At 39.2% G+C, this 19,735-nt stretch overlaps 1 protein-coding gene across 1 annotated transcript in view; it reads left to right on the forward strand.

Moving 5' to 3' along the window:
* Positions 1 to 574: 574 nt before the first annotated feature.
* The window catches only part of LOC145292337 (uncharacterized), a 68,077-nt gene continuing 48,916 nt past the window's right edge, over positions 575 to 19,735 (forward strand). Inside the window, exons 1-4 of the mRNA XM_080138668.1 lie at positions 575 to 902; positions 6,396 to 6,713; positions 8,687 to 8,784; positions 19,139 to 19,319. Coding sequence (XP_079994794.1) covers positions 704 to 902; positions 6,396 to 6,713; positions 8,687 to 8,784; positions 19,139 to 19,319 — 796 coding nt within the window. The 5' untranslated portion in view covers positions 575 to 703. The remainder of the gene's footprint in view (positions 903 to 6,395; positions 6,714 to 8,686; positions 8,785 to 19,138; positions 19,320 to 19,735) is intronic.

A 19,735-nucleotide genomic window follows, 5' to 3' on the forward strand; every position in this document is an offset into this window, starting at 1 on the left:
TGTTTAGAGCACAATTGAACCGTGATACTTAACTTTTGCATTTTAAACTTTAATGCAAGTCATTATATGAAATAATTTTATAAAATCAACAGCAGGTTCTCTACAGTGCAATGTAAATTACAATGAATTGTAGACAAAGTCACTGCAAGGAGGCATGTAAAGCGTCCTTCAGGTCCACAACTAAAACAGAAAGTTTATCGATTTGATTAAAAAATGGGAAATGTCACCGAAAATATGGGAGGGTTAAACATTCATTTGGTCCCACTTCAATCCGGGACAATGTCGTGTCTCCCTGCGAGTATATATATATATATATATATATATAGATATATATCTTGTTAGACTGCCAATGGATATAAATTATGAGTTATTTGACTTACTCTACCATTAAAATCCTAGTTATTTAATTAAAGGTCATTAAAAAAAAATGAACATTTTTGGAAAGCGACTAGTGCTTAATCTTTCCCTCTTCTCTATTTGTTCCCCCTTCCCTTTCTCTTATTTCTCCTCTCACTTTCTCTCTCTTACTCTCTCTCTCCCCTCTCCGTCTCCCCTTCCATCCCCCTCTATCTCTTATCTCACTTTCTCTGCACTTATGTTTAAATTCAGCAAATGCCTCGCTTTTTTTTAGTTAGATTCTTTCGTTTGACGAGTGAGGAAAACACACACACACATACACACACAAAAAAAATTTAAAAAAAAAATGGCGCATGAAGAAATAAAAAAAGAAATCGAAGAATCACTTGATCAATTATACGATCAAGATGGAGAATCAATGCCATTGGTAAAATATAAGGGCATGTCATTCCCGTATCTAAGCTGCCTACCAGAAGCATTATCGCAACTTCATCTGTTAGAACACCACAAGGATGACATCATAATTTCTGCGTATCCCTGTTGTGGTAAGTTTCTTTTCTTAATCAACTGTAGATGTTCTTCAAGACGCTAATTTATTAGAACGATTCAAATTTGAAAAGTGAATTTAGGACGCTAAATTCTCTCATTCAAAAAATGGTTTGAAATCCAACGCCTTGCTTTTCTTTATTCATTTAAAATAAATTAGGGCGGACCTGTACGAGAGTGGCCACCCCCTAAAAATGCGCGTTTTTTATCCCTTCCCCCTTTTTAAAGTTTTTTTTTTCAACGATTATCATACATTACAGACTTAAGTATGATATTAGCAAAATAAAATAAAAAAATTTAATAATTTTTAAGACGAGGTACTAATCACGTGACACGTCGGTAAAGAATTGGCAGTAAGTCAGATAGCAATGAAGTAAAACGATATAACGAGGAAATAAACTCCGATCTTAAAAGTCATTGAATTTATTTTTTTCAAATTTTTTTTCTTTTAATATGATACTTACGTCTGTAATCTATGATAATCGCCGAAAAAAGTTTTTAAAAAGGTGGAAAACATGCATTTTTAGGGGGTTGCACTCTCGTACATGTCCGCCTAAATTAGAATTAATAATTGTTTCATTTTAATTTTCATTTGCTTAAAATCAACGAAAGCGGCAAACATTTTTTAAAAGTTATTGTTTAGCTCTCCTTAAGAATTTTAAAATCATGCATTTTTATCAAAATTGGAATGGCGTTTGATTTTGATTTTAGTTTTCGCAAAACTTTTCATGGAATTCATTTTATCGGTCATTTTACTACGAATGCTTATTTAATTCTTATATTTCATGTATTGATGTTCTATTTTTATACTTAAGTATTTAAAAAAAATATATTTCAACATTTGAAATGTATTATTTTTTATTATTTTTTTACACAGTGATCACCGCTTATCAAGGCCCGGAAGCCACTCAAGGATCAGGGTTATTGCAAGTACATTACGTTAGTGTGGAGATTTGATGAAGTTTTTACTTAAGGGGGCGGTTCATTAGGAATTTGTTTACGTTGGACTTGAACACATCCAAGTTGTAGTCCGGTGGGAAGCAGGCAGACGGAACAGAGTTCCACAGGCGTGCTGTTCTAAGAAAGAAGCTTTGTTCATGGAATCCGCGTTTTGATTTAGGCACAGATATAGAGTGGGGGAAATTTTTCACAGCTAGACGGGTGTTTTTCGTGAAAGATTGGCGAAGGGGGGGCAGAGATTGGAGTTCAGACGAGCACCTGCCATGGAAATAACGATAAAACAAGGATAGGCTTGCAACGTCTCTTCTGTGGGAGAGAGGTTGCAGGGTAGAGAAAAGGGCATCCCCCACTAAGCCACGAAGTCTATTTTGTACTCTGTCAAGGCAGGATAGGCTGTTTTAGCAGCTCCTGCCCAGATATGGCAACAGTATTCCATCCTTGGACGTACTTGGCTTTTATATAGATAGAGAAGTGCATCAGTAGTGAGATATCTTCTGGAGCGGTAGAAGGATCCCACCATCTTTCCAGCGACCTTGGCAACAGACTTGATGTACGTGTTCCATTTCAGATCAGGAGTAAAGGTCAAACCCAGAAGCTTGTAAAAACACGGGGCCTCACCCAGACGAGAGCCATCCATCACAATTGATGCCAGATGGGGATCAGAGCGTTGATGATGTAAGGATAGGAGTTTGGTTTTGGATGCATTAAAGGTAACCAGCCACATCTTCCCCAACTAAACCATGCGCTCGAGATCAGAGGAGAGAGAATCAGAGAGAACTTTGTCATTTACAGCCTTTGATGTGTTGCCGTAGATGGTCGTGTCATCAGCATAGATGTCAACGAATGACTTAAGTATGTGTTTAGGGAGGTCATTGATGTAGATCAGGAAGAGAGTTGGGCCCAGGATTGACCCCTGGGGGACTCCAGCATTTATATTGCAGGCCTCCGATTTTTGTCCATCTACCACTACTCTTATGATCCTATCGGAGAGAAATGATTTAATGATTGAGAAAACATTTCCAGTTATACCGTAGCTGGAAATCTTGTGAAGTAGACCCTTATGCCTTACCTTATCGAAGGCCTTTGATATGTCAAGAGCAATTGCCCTAGAAAGGAAGTCTTTGTCAAGAGATTCACTAATCCTATGGGATATAACCGTCAGCACATCTGCGGTAGATCTTGCAGAGCGGAAACCATATTGTGTGTCACTAAGAAGGTTATTCCTGCTGAGGTGGTTGACTATTTCTCTATTTAATATGGATTCCAGCAACTTACTCATAACACACAGGAGACTTATTGGTCTGTACTAAGAGGGATATGACTTATCACCTAAATTCTTAAATACAGGGCAAACTGATGAGGTCTTCCAGGGAGTCGGAAAGCACTTCTCTTAAGGCAGCGCTTACATAGTTTCGTAAGTATGGGAGCAAGTTCTGGTTGAAGCTTTTTTAACACTATAATTGGGATGCCATCAGAGCCAGTTTCTTTACTGGAATCTAGGTTCTTGATTAGCTTGGCGATCTCATGCACGGATATTTGTATGTTACCTAGCTTGTTCTGTGTTATAGGAGGAAATATGGGGAGTTGATGACCTTCGTCGCATAGGGTAGAATTAGCTGCAAAGTTCTTTGCAAATAGTTTGGCCTTGTCTGATGCTGACGAGATGACCTCTGGTCCATTGATAATGGTTGGGATAGAACGCACACTTCTGTTCAAGATCCTATTTGTTATTTGCCGAAACTGGTGAGAACCAAGCCGCTGATCAGCTACCTTGGATTTAGCAGACTGGGCATATAGCTCTCTTGCATTTTTTATTACTCTTTTACAGTGGTTGCTGGTAGTCCTGAAAGCAGCTTTAGTCTCAGTGCATCTATTACGTTGGTAGCTATGGAAAAAGTGATTTCTGTGCGCGATAGCAGCAGCACATTCTGGGGAGAAACATGGCTGGCTGTTAGGTTTTTGTTGGAATTTTTTAGATGGTATGTATTGGTCTATGCCTATAATTAACCATTCGGTCAGATCTGATACTATAGAGGACACTTCCTTTTTAAACATGAAGTGCAGAGGTAAATCAGATATGAATGTACGGAAGCTATCACAGTCAGCACTAGAGTATCGGTAGACAGTACGGTGGAGAGGTACGTCTGGAGGCTTCTTACATTTCGTTTATATCTTAACTGATACGACGGAGTGGTCGGAGGATCCTAGAGGAGAATGAACGGAACATGAACTTAGCTCAGGGGAAGTTGAGAGAAAAAGGTCTAGGAGGCTTGCATATTGACCGGGTGTATCGGGTACACGGGTGGGTTCACGAACAATCTGAGTGAGGTCATAAGCAATGGCAAAATCATGACAAAACCTCCCCTCATCACCTGTCTTATTTGAATGGGTCAGCCATTCCACGTTATGGACGTTGAAGTCACCACAGATGTGGATGTTAGCCGAGGGATGTGCAGACAGTATGTGGTCTATTTTCTCAGATATGCTCTTAAAGATAGTAACTCCGCTGTTGTGGGGCCGATAGAGGGCAAATATAAATGCAGTAGTGTTAGCAAGTGCAACCCTGAAGCACATATAGGGTAAATTAGGATCTTCTCTAGAGATATCCCTGCCACACGGGAAGCCATCCTTAATGTAGGCACATATTCCATGCCCATGGCGATCTTGGGGGTCAGATTTAGCTGTTAAATTAGAGTATCCGTTAATTATGAACTCATCTAAGGAAGTGGTCGGCCCTATTCCAGTTTCACTTAGAAATAATATGTTCGGTTTCGTCTCCTGTAATTGGGTTTCAACCTCTGGAAGGTTGGAACGTAGACCCCTGATGTTGGAGAAGGAGACCTGGTAGTAGGGGTCTACATTGGAAGATGGGGTTCTAGGTTTAATCGAGTTTTTATTCTGGAGATATTTCATGTTGAGGTTTTGGGATTTGTGGAATAGGTCGGCATACTTGATTAAAGCAGTACAGAGAGGGAAAGTAAGAGAGAAAAAGACAGGAATTTTTTTGTTTTTGAAGTACACGAAAAGGTAAAGCCGTAACAATTACCCACTAGTATGACATCGAGAGGCCCCACCAGAGACTACTGCATGGTCCAGATCCACTCACCAAATGGCAATACAGCAGTCCCAGTACTTTTCGCCTGCTGATAGAACAGCCTCCTCAGTGGTTAATCCAAGGTTCGAGTCCCTGACTATCAGGCGGATAACGTCAACCCAGACAAAACGTTTACCTCTAGCACCCTTACTAGTGACATGGCCACAAGGACAGACAGAGACAGAAAAATTTCCGACATCTCAGACTACTGGTCACCAAGTGCTACCGACCTTTAAGCAGCTTTTTCTTCACCCTTTGTCAGAAAAATCACTCATTGAATGAGGACTGAGGGACAGAAAAGGAGAAGCAAGAGTTACTGGAGCTGCCGATAACACATCCACTGTATTATCTACTCTCCATTTAAAAAAAGGGGGGAGGGGAATGCGTACAAGTGACTTATTTATATCTAAGTAGTAAGTCAGTGCTAAGTTAACAATTATTTCTTATTTCCTAATATAGTGATATATCAGTTAGAAGTATATTCAATTTTGAATATTGCAATAGTTCAGTTTCATCCGTGTATAACATATTACTCAATAAATATGACATATATATATATATATATATATATATATATATATATACATATATATATGATTGATATGTAGTTTGCTTGAAGCATTGTGTGGGATAGGTATGTAAAAGAGATTTAGAAGGCTGTCACAATGCGAGGAATGAATTATAGTCGCTGTTGGTAAGAGGGGACGAGAACAAGTGGCGATTTACAAATCAATAAGTACATATATATATTTTATTATTTTATTTATTTTTTTATATATATATTTATTCAGTTGTATGGTAAAATGTCTTACTTGTTTTCATGCGACATATTCCATTATTAATTTCGGAAAAATTTTCCCTTTTCAAATGGTGTGCGTAACAGGTCGATTCAAAGCATGCTGGATGAAGGGCCGGAAGTTGTGTAGCTATGTGAGGCCTCGGGCCAAAAGTGAGTAGGGGATGTATGTATGGTATGATTAGGTGGTTAACATGTTTATAAATTTGCTATTTTTATTTGTCTTTATTTTTATTTTATTTATTTTATTTTTTTTTTGTTTGGTTTATAACTTGTTTTAGCGTGAGCTTTTTTTTTCCTGTTCTCTGTTATGTTGTCTTTATCATTATTACTATTATTTATTTATTTATTTATTTTTCTGCTGATGTGTGGATATCTCTGCTTTTCTAGGTCACTTAAGCCGCTGCTGGGCTGTGTCCGGTCGGCTACACACACACACATATATATATATATATATATATATATATATATATATATATATATATGTTGCCACTAAAATTAATTTAAAGGTGTATATATGAACTAAACTCCGAGGAATGTATGACTATAAAGACAATAAAAATAGTGTTCATAGCAGTGTTATATTAAAAAGTATAAGTCTTAAATTAAATTGTGAAAATATTGTTGTGTTTTCTGTTTTAGGAACGCACTGGATTTGGGAAGTGACTAGTATGTTACTAAAGAGTAAAGCTGAGAGAATCCAAGGAGTGAAAGAAGAATTAATGTTGGAATTCGCACCACAATACAAATTTGCAGATATTCCTCCACCACGTGTATTTAATACACACCTACAACCACAATTTCTGCCTAAAACTGTTTTATCTCAGAACAAAATAATATTTCTTGTACGAAACCCGAAAGACGTGGTCGTTTCTTATTACAAACATACATTTGGATTGTATTACAAGGAGTATAATGGAACGTTTCCCAGTTTCTTTGAGATGTTTATGGAAAAGAACCGTAAGTGTAATTTTCTTTTTTTATTACAACTCTTATTCTTATTGTTACTACATCTAGCGATAACGCTGGTACTATTGTGATTTTTATAAAGTACTAACCTTCAAGTCGTAGTATTATTTGTAAGTTGTTTTTCTGTAAGTTCTAGCATTACATTCTTTATCATTTTCATTTAGCATCTTGTTATTATGTTCTTATCGAATCTTTTCGAAGTTGTCCATACAGCTATCAAAAGGTTTACATGTGTTTTTATTTATACAGCTGGTTATTGATATGTTTATAAAGTACATATCTTCAAATGGTACATGTTGAATTTTGAATCGAATACCATTATTTAAGTGAAGCAACTATTGAAATTTACAGAACAATCTACATTTTATGTGTTGATAAAGAAAAATACTATTGAAGCAAAACAGTGAACTATCAAGTTATATTCGACCACTGCTCCGTTGAAAACTACAGTGAAAACGTGGTATGCAGACTTTACACCTGCTCGTTCAGAGACAATTGAAGCTGGACGCCCAGATTGCTCAAATTCGGTAGTTATCTTGGAAAACGTAAATAAGACATCACTTGGCCGATCATTAATCGACGTTGTATACGTCAGCAGCAAAGTGTTTGTCATTTTGCTTGAACATTTGTCAATGAAAAGCTGTGATCAAATTGGGTGCCGCGTTTTATTTTTTTACAGTTGATTAAAAAACGACAACGTGTGATGATATATCGACGATTTCATTGCAACAAAAAGAATAATTCAGCTACAAGTTGGTTGCTATTACAAACGAGCAAATTAGAATGCTTCTTAGTAAGATTGATTTTGGAGTTGTGGCTTTTGTTTAAATATGAATTCGATCGACTTTCACAAGTTCTCAGAACCAGTCCTCTAGGCAATACCTAACTTGGAGCAGCAGACTTCGAAAAATGGAGTTTTGGGAGTTTTCATTTTAGAAACTAAGATTAATTCAGGGATATAAAATATGTAAATAATATCCCTTAAAACAAACCCTTTGAAAAATGAATCTATATTTCAAAATTCAACACGTTTGCGATTGGTTTCTCATTAATTAGGGTAAAAACTTATTAAATGGTGTTTTAAAACCTTTCATATTTCAATTTGCATTTATTTATTTATTTATTTTTACTTCAAATTGCTTCTGCATTAAACTTATTCTCGACATCTGGCCAATAGTTTACAATCATTAATAGAATGTTCCAGGGAATCAGTAATATCTGTAACTGCGTTGTACTGGGAAGCTAAAGCTAGATTGTCTTACAAACAGCGAAAAGTTTTTTTTTTTCTTTATTAAAAATATAAATAAAAAATAAAATAAAAAACACACACACATACACGCCCGGTATGCTTGAGGTATTTTGGTGAATGAGAACTTTAGCAAGGATAAAGCATAGACTAGCAAAGGTACAGGAACGAGGATGACCATAGACACCCCCTCCCCAAGTTTTGAGTGGCCTTGTGCCTAATTTTTTTGTTTATTTCTGTTTTGGTTGTAAACTTTCAGAATAAATAAAAAATATAAAACTCAAAGTGTAGTATCTGTTCTGATGCTGCTCGGTTAATGGAGGAGAAATCCTTCATGACTGATTCATTTTTAATTTTTGTTACTAACCTGAGTGTCCCTTTTTGGGGAGCTGGTGCTCCCCACATTAAAAACGGACCTTGTATCTAACTCTACGCTCGTGGGAAGGTAAGTAAAAAAAGAAAAAAAAAAAAAAAAGAAAAACAAACAAACAAAAATAATAAAAACAGGCATCGAATTGTTAGTGAAGCAATAAGCATTCCTAGATTTAATTAGAATGATGTACTATTTTTAAACTTTTCATATTTCTACTTTTTTTTTTTTTTTTAAAAATATATTAATATTTTAGTTTAGCGTTTTATAAATTTACTTTTAACCCACGGTTGCTAGAATAACCTTATTATGTAGAATTGTAATTATTTTTCTTTTTCAATTTTTAAGTTCCGTTTGGTGATATTTTTGACTTCATGAACAAATGGTGGCCGATAATAAAAGATAACCCAAACTGCCTGGTTGTCTCATATGAAGAAGCTTCGCGGGTAAGTAAATAACACAGAAACAAAATTTCTTCGGAAAATAATCACGTGAAGAAAGAACAATTACTTTTTACGGGAAGAGAAGTCTGTAACACGAGTTAATAAAGATAGTATGTTTCTAGTGCGTGTAAGGGGACACAACCAAATATTCCAAACCACACCACAAAAGCAAAGAGTTATTTCCCTTCGATTATGTTCTCTAGATGAAAATTGATTCATTTAACAATTGCTAAACAAGAAACAGAAACGAACCAAGAACAGATTATAAAGGCACTAGACTACACACACTTCCTTTCGTGAACAGAAAACCATTCAGTTTGATACGAAACTTACGATGATGTAGGAACAAACATTTTATAATCAATGAATGTATGAATAGGACCTCTGAAATAATAGCCGATCATTAACTTATTTAAATACTTTGAAAAATTCCAAGAACACTATGTCTGCAAAGTCATTCTTGTCCATAATCTCAATGGTCTACTTTTCCATAAACAGCATATTTTTTAAACAGAATGCTGTGAATATGATTCAATGCTACGAAATTACATTGAAAGCTAGTCCGTGATTCATGGTTACCTGCTTGCGGATGGTGTCCATAATTAACAGGCGGTTCATGATCACCTGCTTGAGAATGGTCTGCATGGCTTTACAGACAAGTTTATAATCCAGTAAGTGCTTTATGGCGAGGTTGTAAAGGGATGACACAGTGGATGACATCGTTCAAACTGTTCTCTGGTGCTCAGACATCCCACCCCCTCGCATCCCTCGAAACCACACGTTCCTCAATTGAAATATTGAAAATGTTTTCTGAAGTGTGTGTCAAGAATTGAAACAAGGTATCAGCACCCTGAAGGATGGACGTTTTCACGAGCGTGACTTTGAGAAAACAACCTGCTTCAACTCAGAAGAGATAGCGTTATTGTTGGGATTTTCTGTCAATTATCCTTGGTGACCATTTTCTTTCATCATTGCCGTAGATTGCAGAAACATTAACAGGAGAGATATTTGTAATAATGTTACTGGCTACGTCATTGAATCTGGTCGTATGATTACCGATTTGCTTATTTCGCTGTACGTGGTCGTAAAATCTTTTAGGATTAATATGCACCTGCTGTGTGGACCATCTTTTTTTTTTATATGGAACGTATCTTTGGAAATATCAGCTGGTCTTTTATGAATTTGGTTTGAACAAGTAAATATTCAAACCTTGCAAAATCGAAAAGTCTCTGATACGGTATAATTAGTTATTATGTTAATCGAATTTTCTTTGACTTTCTACTGTTTTTAGACTATTTAAAGCAAGGCTGCATGATTGAAGAGTTGAATTCATCGTTTTAGTGTTTCACCTTGCTTCAGAAAAAAGAGGTGTCATTATTACTTCAAATTTTAAAATCATGTGATCACACTTACGAATGAGCAATAAGGCTGTGTGATTTAAGACTTGAACTCATCGTTTTAGTGTTTCACCCTGTTTCAGAAAAAAGAGGTGTCATCTTTACTTCAAATTTTAAAATCACGTGATCACACTAACGAATGAGCAATAAGACTTCTGACACTGGTGATGAGTTCATTTAGAATATCATGTCAAGGGTCAATTGTCCAATTAATTACTTTTCTCTTTCCTATTAAATTTAAACCATTTCATCATTGCGAAGGGACTCATCAGATGGCTTTGACACATTAACATAGTAACTGTCAATTAAACATGACATTTGTTAAGTGTCTGGTTGCTACTATAACTTCTTGTCTTTTTTTGTTTATAAAATGAAATTACAAAATACAAATTACAATTTCCAATATAATATAATAACTAGATAAAATAGAAATTATAAACAAATAACAAAGTACAAATTCAAATTCTTAAGTGAATAACTACAAGCTGAAGTTCTGCTTCTACTGAAGCATGCTGCCATGGTTACTTCTGCTCTGCACCTGCTGCTTCTCTACTTCCTCTGCTATTTTGCTGTCTTTTCATAGTCTAATCAGTATTTAATGTTGAATGCTCTTAAGTTGTAATGTATAAGTATTAGATTTTCTCCATTCTCAGAACACAGCCTATTCCTTTAGGATCATAGACATGACCACCTCTCACTTTCCAGACAGTTTACTCAGCAGTAGTATGGTCTCCTGTGTCTTTTCTACCGACACTGAAATAGATCATCAGGTATTGTGAGATAAAAATGATAATATTCTTTTGTGCACTTATAAATAAGGGATTTACTCCGTTTAAGTTTAGATTGTGCTTCTTGTATTTCTATTGTACTTACAATTGCAATCTCCAGATTTAACTCAGTATCTATCTGCTCTAAGTTAGGATTTTTTTTACTGTAGGCTTATCTGATGCTAATTATTCGAACAGGGTGGAAAGAGATACAGTTTTACTTACACTTTGATATTCTTGGCTCTCAGGAGAACTTGAAGAAGTGCATCCCGATTCTGCTTCATTATCATCAGTAGAAAGTAAAGATGAATCCAATTCTTAATATCACTTTTTGAAATATTAATTTGTGTCTTGGATCTAGGAAAGTAAACACAAAACTTTTATCATTAAAATAAAATGAAAATCTTGTTTCTGTTGATTCACTGAACAATGGTAAGAAGGATTCCACTAAAGTCAGAAACATCAGAATTAGGTTGGACCGCTTTTAACAGAAATAACATCAGAGCTAAAATTGTAGGTATTATCATTGATATGGTTGAAGTTCTGTTACTTGTTTCTTTGTTGATTTCTTTAAATAAACTCAGTAACTGGAAAAGTTTTTGAACAAGTCCTCATTGATAACTTGTTAAGGTAGGAATCTTATTGTTGCATAATCGCCGCGTTCGATTATGTGCTTTAAAAAGAATATTTTAAATTTCATATTTTTGAACCGACGGAAAATATATCTTGCTCTTTTCATTTTGATTATCGCCGAAGCAAAAGAACAGAGAGAGAGAGAGAGAGAGAGAGAGAGAGAGAGAGAGAGAGAGAGAGAGAGAGAGAGAGAGAGAGAGAGAGAGAGAGAGGTTGAACCTGTAACGGGAGAAACAGAGAACGTGGGAAGAAGGAGATAGGATGAGAGAGTCGAAGAAAAGGCGCAACAGATATCAGCACCTCCTCCACTCCTTAAAGAAGAGTCAGCGAGTTGACACGATCACGCACCGCCCGACCTCTTTTGGTTCCGAACCGTTTACGGCTAAAAATAGGCAAAGAAAAAAGCATAGGCAAGCGGAATTCAGGTGAAAAAGGAGAAAGGAGAGAAAGAGAGGGGGAGGAAAAAAGAAATACATTTTTCTAGAAACTTCTCGGGAAAACCGCCATGACTAACGGATGGCGAAGGAATCACATCCGATTAGCGAAAAAGAAAAAAGAGCCAGCCTTAACTTTTATAGGAATGAAAGACTAAACAAAGCAAGTAAGAATTGTGCTGTCAAAAGATTTTTTTCTGATTAATTTGAGAAGCGAAATTTGCCAATGTGAGGATAAGAGCGACAACATGCTCCAGAATGCTGAATGCGTGTCTCTGAACATGGTGAAACCAGGCTAAAGACAAGCAACAAAAATTACGAAACTGCGGATAAATTGAACACGGAGATACCACGAGATATGAACAGTTGAGACCCCCCCCGCCAAAAAAAAATGACCGAAAAAAATCAAAAACAAAAATGTTGTGAATGCAAGCGGGTAAAATCCCCACACAAAACGCAAGGAACTAACTATAAGTTTGACCGCCATTTGCTTTATCTCATACTCTCTCGACGAATTGGCAATTTACTTTGTTATTTTTGTTTTGAAGTTTTCGTTTATTGATATGTTTTTCGTTCAGCAATTTTAGACAGTAGCGTAAGACACCCCCATCTTCATGCTTTGTTTATTTTTCCTTTGTTCAATCAAACCCTCATTTCTTCCCCCTTCCTATCATAGTTTATTTTTGTAATTAAATTAATTTAAACTTTAACACTTGTGTTTGCGTTTTGTTACTTACATATGTTGTTCATTCGTCTGTTCTATATTTTCCAGATTTTGACAGAGTCTCTCCCATCCCCTCTTGTTCGGTGTTATATATCGAACTCGGGGGAACTTTTTTTCTTTTTTTTTTCTACTTTTTTTTGTTGCGTGAGCATGGAGCGTTTTCGTAACAAAAATACTACCACACAAAAAAACAAAAAACAAAAAAAAAAAAACAACAACAAAAAAACGAAAACGTGTCACGTGTGACGGCTTTTCAAGGAAATTTAAGATGGGTTTCGCGTACTACACGAACTCTGATTATCTTTTTAAATTTAAACTAATGCAGGATTTTCCTAAATAGCGGAATGACTTTGCAATTATCCTTATAATGCTTACTCTCTTTATAACTTAGTTTCTTTTTATAATCATTGTCATCTTCGGCTCTTAACTTGTCCTCATAATGATCACTGTCTTCATCAGTTATTTTATTTTTATCGTCATAATTCTCTTCTAACTTATTCTTATGGCCATCGCCATCACCATTATCGTCTCCATTATGGGATAACTTATTCTTAGCCAACCGTCACGTCGTCTTTCATGGGAACACTGATTTTTTTGCACGTGGTCACAATTTACCACACTATAAGCGTTTCTGAACCTATGTTTATGCAACTCATTTTTATTATTGGCACATATAGAACATAATCTCGAAGTAATGTCTTTGATTTTACAAATACTCTGTATGGATGCATATAATTGTTTTATTTATTCATATATGCACAGGCATGACAGAAAAGAATAGACACTAAGATAAATATTTTTCCTAAGATTAAAATATGCTGATCTATATTTACAGATAAGAATAGTGCTAAAATTGTACCTGACAACATTGAAACATGCTACCAACCAAAGGAGCATCAAACCTATCAAAATTTCGGCAAGGACAAATCGTGTGTCAAAATAAAGGTGATCTTAGTCAATGCAAAATAGCTAGACATCTTTCAATACCCCTTTCTACTTTTACTAGCATGATCGTACAATTCACAAGAGAGGGCGAAGAGTGTACAAACCCAATCAGGTTGCTCCGGTGTCTCTGAAAGAACCTTACATCTTGCGAAAAGAAATGTTGAAGTAGATCCTCGGTGCAAAGCCTCTGGCATTGCAACACAAGCTGGTGTCTCAGAACAGCTGTCAGGTATCTTCACAAGCTCGTTTACTCTGGTAGAGCTGCGAGAAGGAAATCTCTTCTGCATTCTGCCAATATCAAATGCAGAAAAGATTGGGCTCATAAGCTGGTGGAGAGACCTATGAAATTTTAAACTAATGTCATTTTCTCTGATGAGTCACAGTTTGCATTATTTCCTGACAGTGGGAAGGGTATGGGTATTGAGGCTCCCTCAGCAAAAGTTTGACTTAAAAACTGCAGCCAACGCTGAAACGTCAGGGTTTCTCGGTTATGGTATGGGGTGCAATTTAGAGTGATGGTCAGTCAGACATGGTGGAGTGTGAAGGAAACATCAATTTTACTAAATATGTTTTAATGCTACATAAAGGACTCCTACCAATATTCTCAAGTGGTAAAATGAACCAAGTTAATTCCTTATTTATGGAAGACAGAGCTCTTCGTCACTCTGCTAGGGCAGCACAACATTGGTTGAGCCAGAATGGGATTAATAATCTTTCATAGCCCAGTCAATCCCTAGATATGAACCCAATTTAAAACCTTTGGGGCATATTAGTACGGAATCTTCTATGTAAGGAAAAAGTGTAAGGAAAAATTCAAGATGGCGCCCGACTCTCTCTTTAACACGGTAAGATATCCTCAACACGGCACAAGAAGCAACAGCCACACGATTCCCCAGCCAACTCAATCGTCACCCCCCACGTCTTTCCCCTCACCCGCTTTTATCGTCGTTCTAGGCCGGCTAAATTTGCATATTCCGAGAATTCGTGTGACTTTGCGAGACATCATACTTTACAAAAGACGGCGGCCGCCATCTTGGTCTTTCCTTTCTATTTTTGGTCGGTAACGCTGAGCTGGTCTCGAGGTAAGTCTTTTTCCCCTCATCCGTCTCTCCCACGTACCCACACAACACGCAAACACGCGGACGCTTATCTCCTGGATGCACGTCACACTCCCCCCTGATCTTATGATCACATAGAGAGCACTGGGGGGGCCTTTTAGTGCGTGTGCTTCTGCGAAGAGGTACATTCACTGTTTCAGATTCGGGCTCTGGATCTGGTTCCGCCTCATCAGATGAAGTATCGCTATCAGTCTCTGGAAGGGGCTCACTGAATCCGTGCATCGGCAGCTCATCGCTAGACGCTTCACTGCTTTCTTCTGTAGTTGTATGACGCACCTCGGTAGCTGGGCGAAGATCTCGCACATGTCGTGGGGTTCCATCGACCAAAACAGACTGCTGGCTAATCACTCCAGATATGTGTCCTCGCTTAAACTTGTCGGTGCACCGATTTCCTGGAGGCCGCACCCACACTGGATCTCCCACTTCATATCTGTTACATGTTCCCTTGTCGGTTGGCTGCGTAGTGTTGATTCCCTTCACTCCGACTTGGTACGTGTAAATAGCATTCGCAGGTGTGGTTGAAGGGGACGTCCCGTCCTTTGGCGTAATGTTGTACCAATATGTTGCTTCCGCAATAGTACATCGCTTCCTGGCAGCAATTCTCTTGATGCTGCGATGGCTTCTTTCAGAAATGCCATTTCCTGACGGCACATGCGCACATCGCAACCGTACTCGGACGCCCCACTCATCTAACAACTGCCGGACTTGCTGGCTACAAAACGCTGCATCATTGTCAGTCAGGAGCTCTTCCGGCGCACCTCGCTCAAAAAAAATGGATGATAGGTGGCGAACAACATTTGCTGAATCCTGTCTGGTCATCTGCCGCCACACCGCAAATCTCGTAGGCCCGCAATCAATGAGAGTTAGAAAGGGCTTGCCACTGTAATGGGTAATATCCATGGCCAGCCGCTGCCACACACTCTCAACTTCCAAGCGACCCTTCTGCCATCGCTCTGGTGCAGGATCAATAGACTGGCAAGCCTCACAATTTCTGACGATCTGTCTGACATCCATCTTGGTCACTGCTGGGTATGCACGCCTCACAAAATAAAGGGTCCTCTTGATACCCGGATGTCCGCTCTGTGCATGAATTTTTTGTATTTGACATGGGTCGATTGCAACTGCACAAGATCGAGCAGTAATCTCCATTCCCATCTTCGCAGCTTCATACCATTTGTGAGGTACACGGGTCAGTTGGTCAGCACGATTACAATGTGATGGCACCAGAGTGACGCTCAGTGATAGCCCATACTCAGATACCAGGTTTTTTAGCGTGTCTAGCCTTCTCCGTATTAACATTTCGCTTGCTGCCTTGGTACGGATTCGTGTCCGTCCTGAAAGTGTGTCAGACACCCAGTGGTAGACACAGAGAGAATCTGTGTACAAGGTCAACTTCTTAGACTGCCACTGCAGGGCCAGATTTACCCCCTTTACAACAGCGTCCATCTCTGCCAGGTTGATATGCTGAGAATCTGTTACGGGCCGCAGCCAACACGCATCCTCGAACACGTTTCCTCCTTGCTCCAGCGATACTCCCAACGCCAAAGAACTGGCATCAACCCACACACCTACGTTGTCTCCGTTAACACACCACCGCCCACAGGCAGGGTCCTTCTTGTTCACTCTCTCCAGTGTCTCTTTAATCATCAGAGTTAGTAGGACATCATCGGATATGTCATCCCAACCCGTGGTTGTTAAATTTGCTCTGCGTTTAATCACACCAACAGCTGCGCGGAGCCAGCCACAGACCGGTAAGTGACCAACAAGTTTTCCACACCAAGAAAAAACGGTCCGCCTTGTAACGAGGTTGGGGATGCTTGAAATTTCACTGCCACGCCTCCATTGTAGGGTGCCATCTTCTTCATAAACATCCAATCCCAATACACGTGCTCCTTCCCTTAAACGTTCGGGATTCTTGCATTCCAGACCAAACTGGGCCAACTTTTCTTTGACACACGACGCAGACTGTACATCTTCATTGACGTATACGTCATCAATGTAAGCTGACGTTGAGTCCCTCATGGGCTTTTCTTGGGACAATACTGTGTTGACAATAGTCTTCATGATCTGTGGTGCCACATTTAGGCCAAAGCCAAGGCGTGTAAGGCAGTACCTCTACCCCTGGAACCAAACTGTCTGGAACGGCCACAACGTCTCATCAACTCGCACCTGTAAATAGGCTTTTCGCAAATCCAATATTGAGACATTAGTGCTTTTCTGACGCCATTCCCTCAACTTACTGGCGCAGACGTCAGCATCGGCAGTGTAGGCTTCAATATGCTTGTTAAGCTCCCTATAGTCCAGCACGGGCCGTACTTTCGACTTGTTATGCTGGACTACTGCCATCAAGGGTATTAGACCCTTCGGAGGCCCAAGCTTGTCCTCAGGGTAGGGGATTAACCAGCCATCTTGGATCCACGCCTTTAGTTCCCTTTCGTATTCTGCTCGGGCCTCACTGGGTATAGGGTACTCTGCAACCCCATTCTTGAGTTTAGTCGGTGCCATTCCCTCGGTCCACTTCCAAGATGCAATCCAGGCCCTCTTGCGCGAGTCGTAGTCCACTGTAAAATCCGGCCGATCGATATGGAGCGCTGCACACACTGGGGCCTCTAAGAATCGCACCTTTTCATCCCGATGAATTGCGACTCCCCCCAGCGCCTTGATGGCATCGTATCCGAGCAACAGGTCAAACCCCAGGAGATTTCCTTGGGTCACGAGCACATTGATCTTAGTGGCTGCACCGGTGTCCGTGTAGATCTTGACAGTTCCAGCTCCACAGCATATCTGGGTCTCGCCTCCTATCGTGGTGACTTTGATCTTCTTAGTCCAACTTGGACACAGCCTGGTGCTCACTATAGTATGCGAACAGCCTGAGTCGAGAAGTGCTGAGCAGGGTATCCTGTTTACGTAGACGGTCATTACTGGTTGCGCCTTGTTCAAATTTTGCTCGGGGAGCAGGGCGGCGCTGACGTCCTCTCCCCTGATACGTTTCCCGCACAGTTTTGGGCTAGATGCCCCAAACCGCCACACTTAAAACAGCGCACACGCCCCCTGTTGGTGCAATTCCTTGCAAAATGTCCGCGTCGGCCGCAGCGAAAACATTTCCCATTGCTTGCAGGGTTCTGATTCGGAATCTCCCGAGCGCCAATCTGGCCTGTCTGTGTCGCCATCACAACTGGTTCCCCCAGGTCCTCCTCATCTTTGATGATGGCTCGAGCACGTTCCATCAAGTGTTCCATGGTCGTTGTTGAAACGCTGGTTGAGGCTCTCAGTAGCTGCTTCACCCGAGTGGGAAGGCCCGCCACAAACGCGTACGCGAGCGTCCGCTCCGACACCCCTCCACCGAACAGAACTGCGAGTTTCTTTAACTCAGCGAAGAAAACGTCCACGCTTTCCTCCGGTAGAAGTTTTCGGGAAGCAAATTTTTCATAGGCCGTACAAGGATCCATGGCAAATGCCTTGTACAGCGCAGCTTTAATTGCGGTGACATCTCCCTTTTCGGCAGCACTGAGTTGCTGATATACACTCAAGGCACCCCCAGCCAATCTCAGGGGAATCACAGTGTGTACCTTTTTCACCTCACAAAGGTCGCACGTCAGCTCGACCCTTTCAACCCAGTCGACGATGGACGTGGACCCGTCAAACTCGGGTATGAGCTTTAAGTCAAATTTCGACTCGGTCATAGTCCTAGAGGCCAAATGGCCGGAATAGCTTGTAAGGAAAAAGTGTAAGGAAAAATTCAAGATGGCGCCCGACTCTCTCTTTAACACGGTAAGATATCCTCAACACGGCACAAGAAGCAACAGCCACACGATTCCCCAGCCAACTCAATCGTCACCCCCCACGTCTTTCCCCTCACCCGCTTTTATCGTCGTTCTAGGCCGGCTAAATTTGCATATTCCGAGAATTCGTGTGACTTTGCGAGACATCATACTTTACAAAAGACGGCGGTCGCCATCTTAGTCTTTCCTTTCTATTTTTGGTCGGTAACGCTGAGCTGGTCTCGAGGTAAGTCTTTTTCCCCTCATCCGTCTCTCCCACGTACCCACACAACACGCAAACACGCGGGCGCTTATCTCCTGGATGCACGTCACATTCTAAGCCTGAACTTTTAGCATTATTGCGTCAGACATGGCAAGAAATTTCTCAAGATGATATTCATCAACTGATCAATGCATTAAAAACAGCAAAAGTAATGTCAATCAAGTATTAGTTACTAAATTTGTGACCATTGATTTTTGATTTTGTTCTATAAATTATATGCTTATTGAAAGAAACTGTTTCTATCAGTGTCTGTTCTTTTTTTGCCATATTTGTATATATACTTTTTTAAATTTAGAATTTGCTGATGACTGTGAATAAAATAGGAGACTTTTTGGGCCGAACACCAAATCCTACATTGGCTGTGGCCATTGCTGAATTGTGCACCTTCGATAATATGAAGAAAACTAAAAATGATACCATGAAAAATGAAACCGGAAAGAAATTATGGAAACCAAACTATTCATTCTATCGGAAAGGTAACAATTTTTTTCATAAAATTATAAAATTAGAAACATTTTCTAAAAATGTTTCATTTGATAATGGCTGATAAAAAATAATCTGCTGTTTTTCTAATCAAAGATCAAGCATACTTTTATATATAGGGTTCTATTGAAGTTTTATTTTATTTTTTGTATTTAATATCGGGTAATGACCTATCAGAACACAAGAAACATTTTAGCATATTGGAGCTTTATTAAATGTATCGAGACCTAACATTACCAAAGTTTGTGTATCAGATAGACTAATACAATTTCTTAAAGACAGAACATATGAACGGAGGGAGCTATCCTCTGGCAGTCGTAATGATAGTGAAAGCGTGGACCTGAGCAACTAATAATGAAAAATGCCGAAGTAGCCAGTTCGTTCCATTAGGTTCATCCATGAAATAATG

Source organism: Euprymna scolopes, chromosome 13 (genome assembly GCF_053919585.1).
Source record: "Euprymna scolopes isolate OS-2025 chromosome 13, ASM5391958v1, whole genome shotgun sequence".
In the NCBI taxonomy this organism is placed as follows: Eukaryota; Metazoa; Mollusca; class Cephalopoda; order Sepiida; family Sepiolidae; genus Euprymna; species Euprymna scolopes.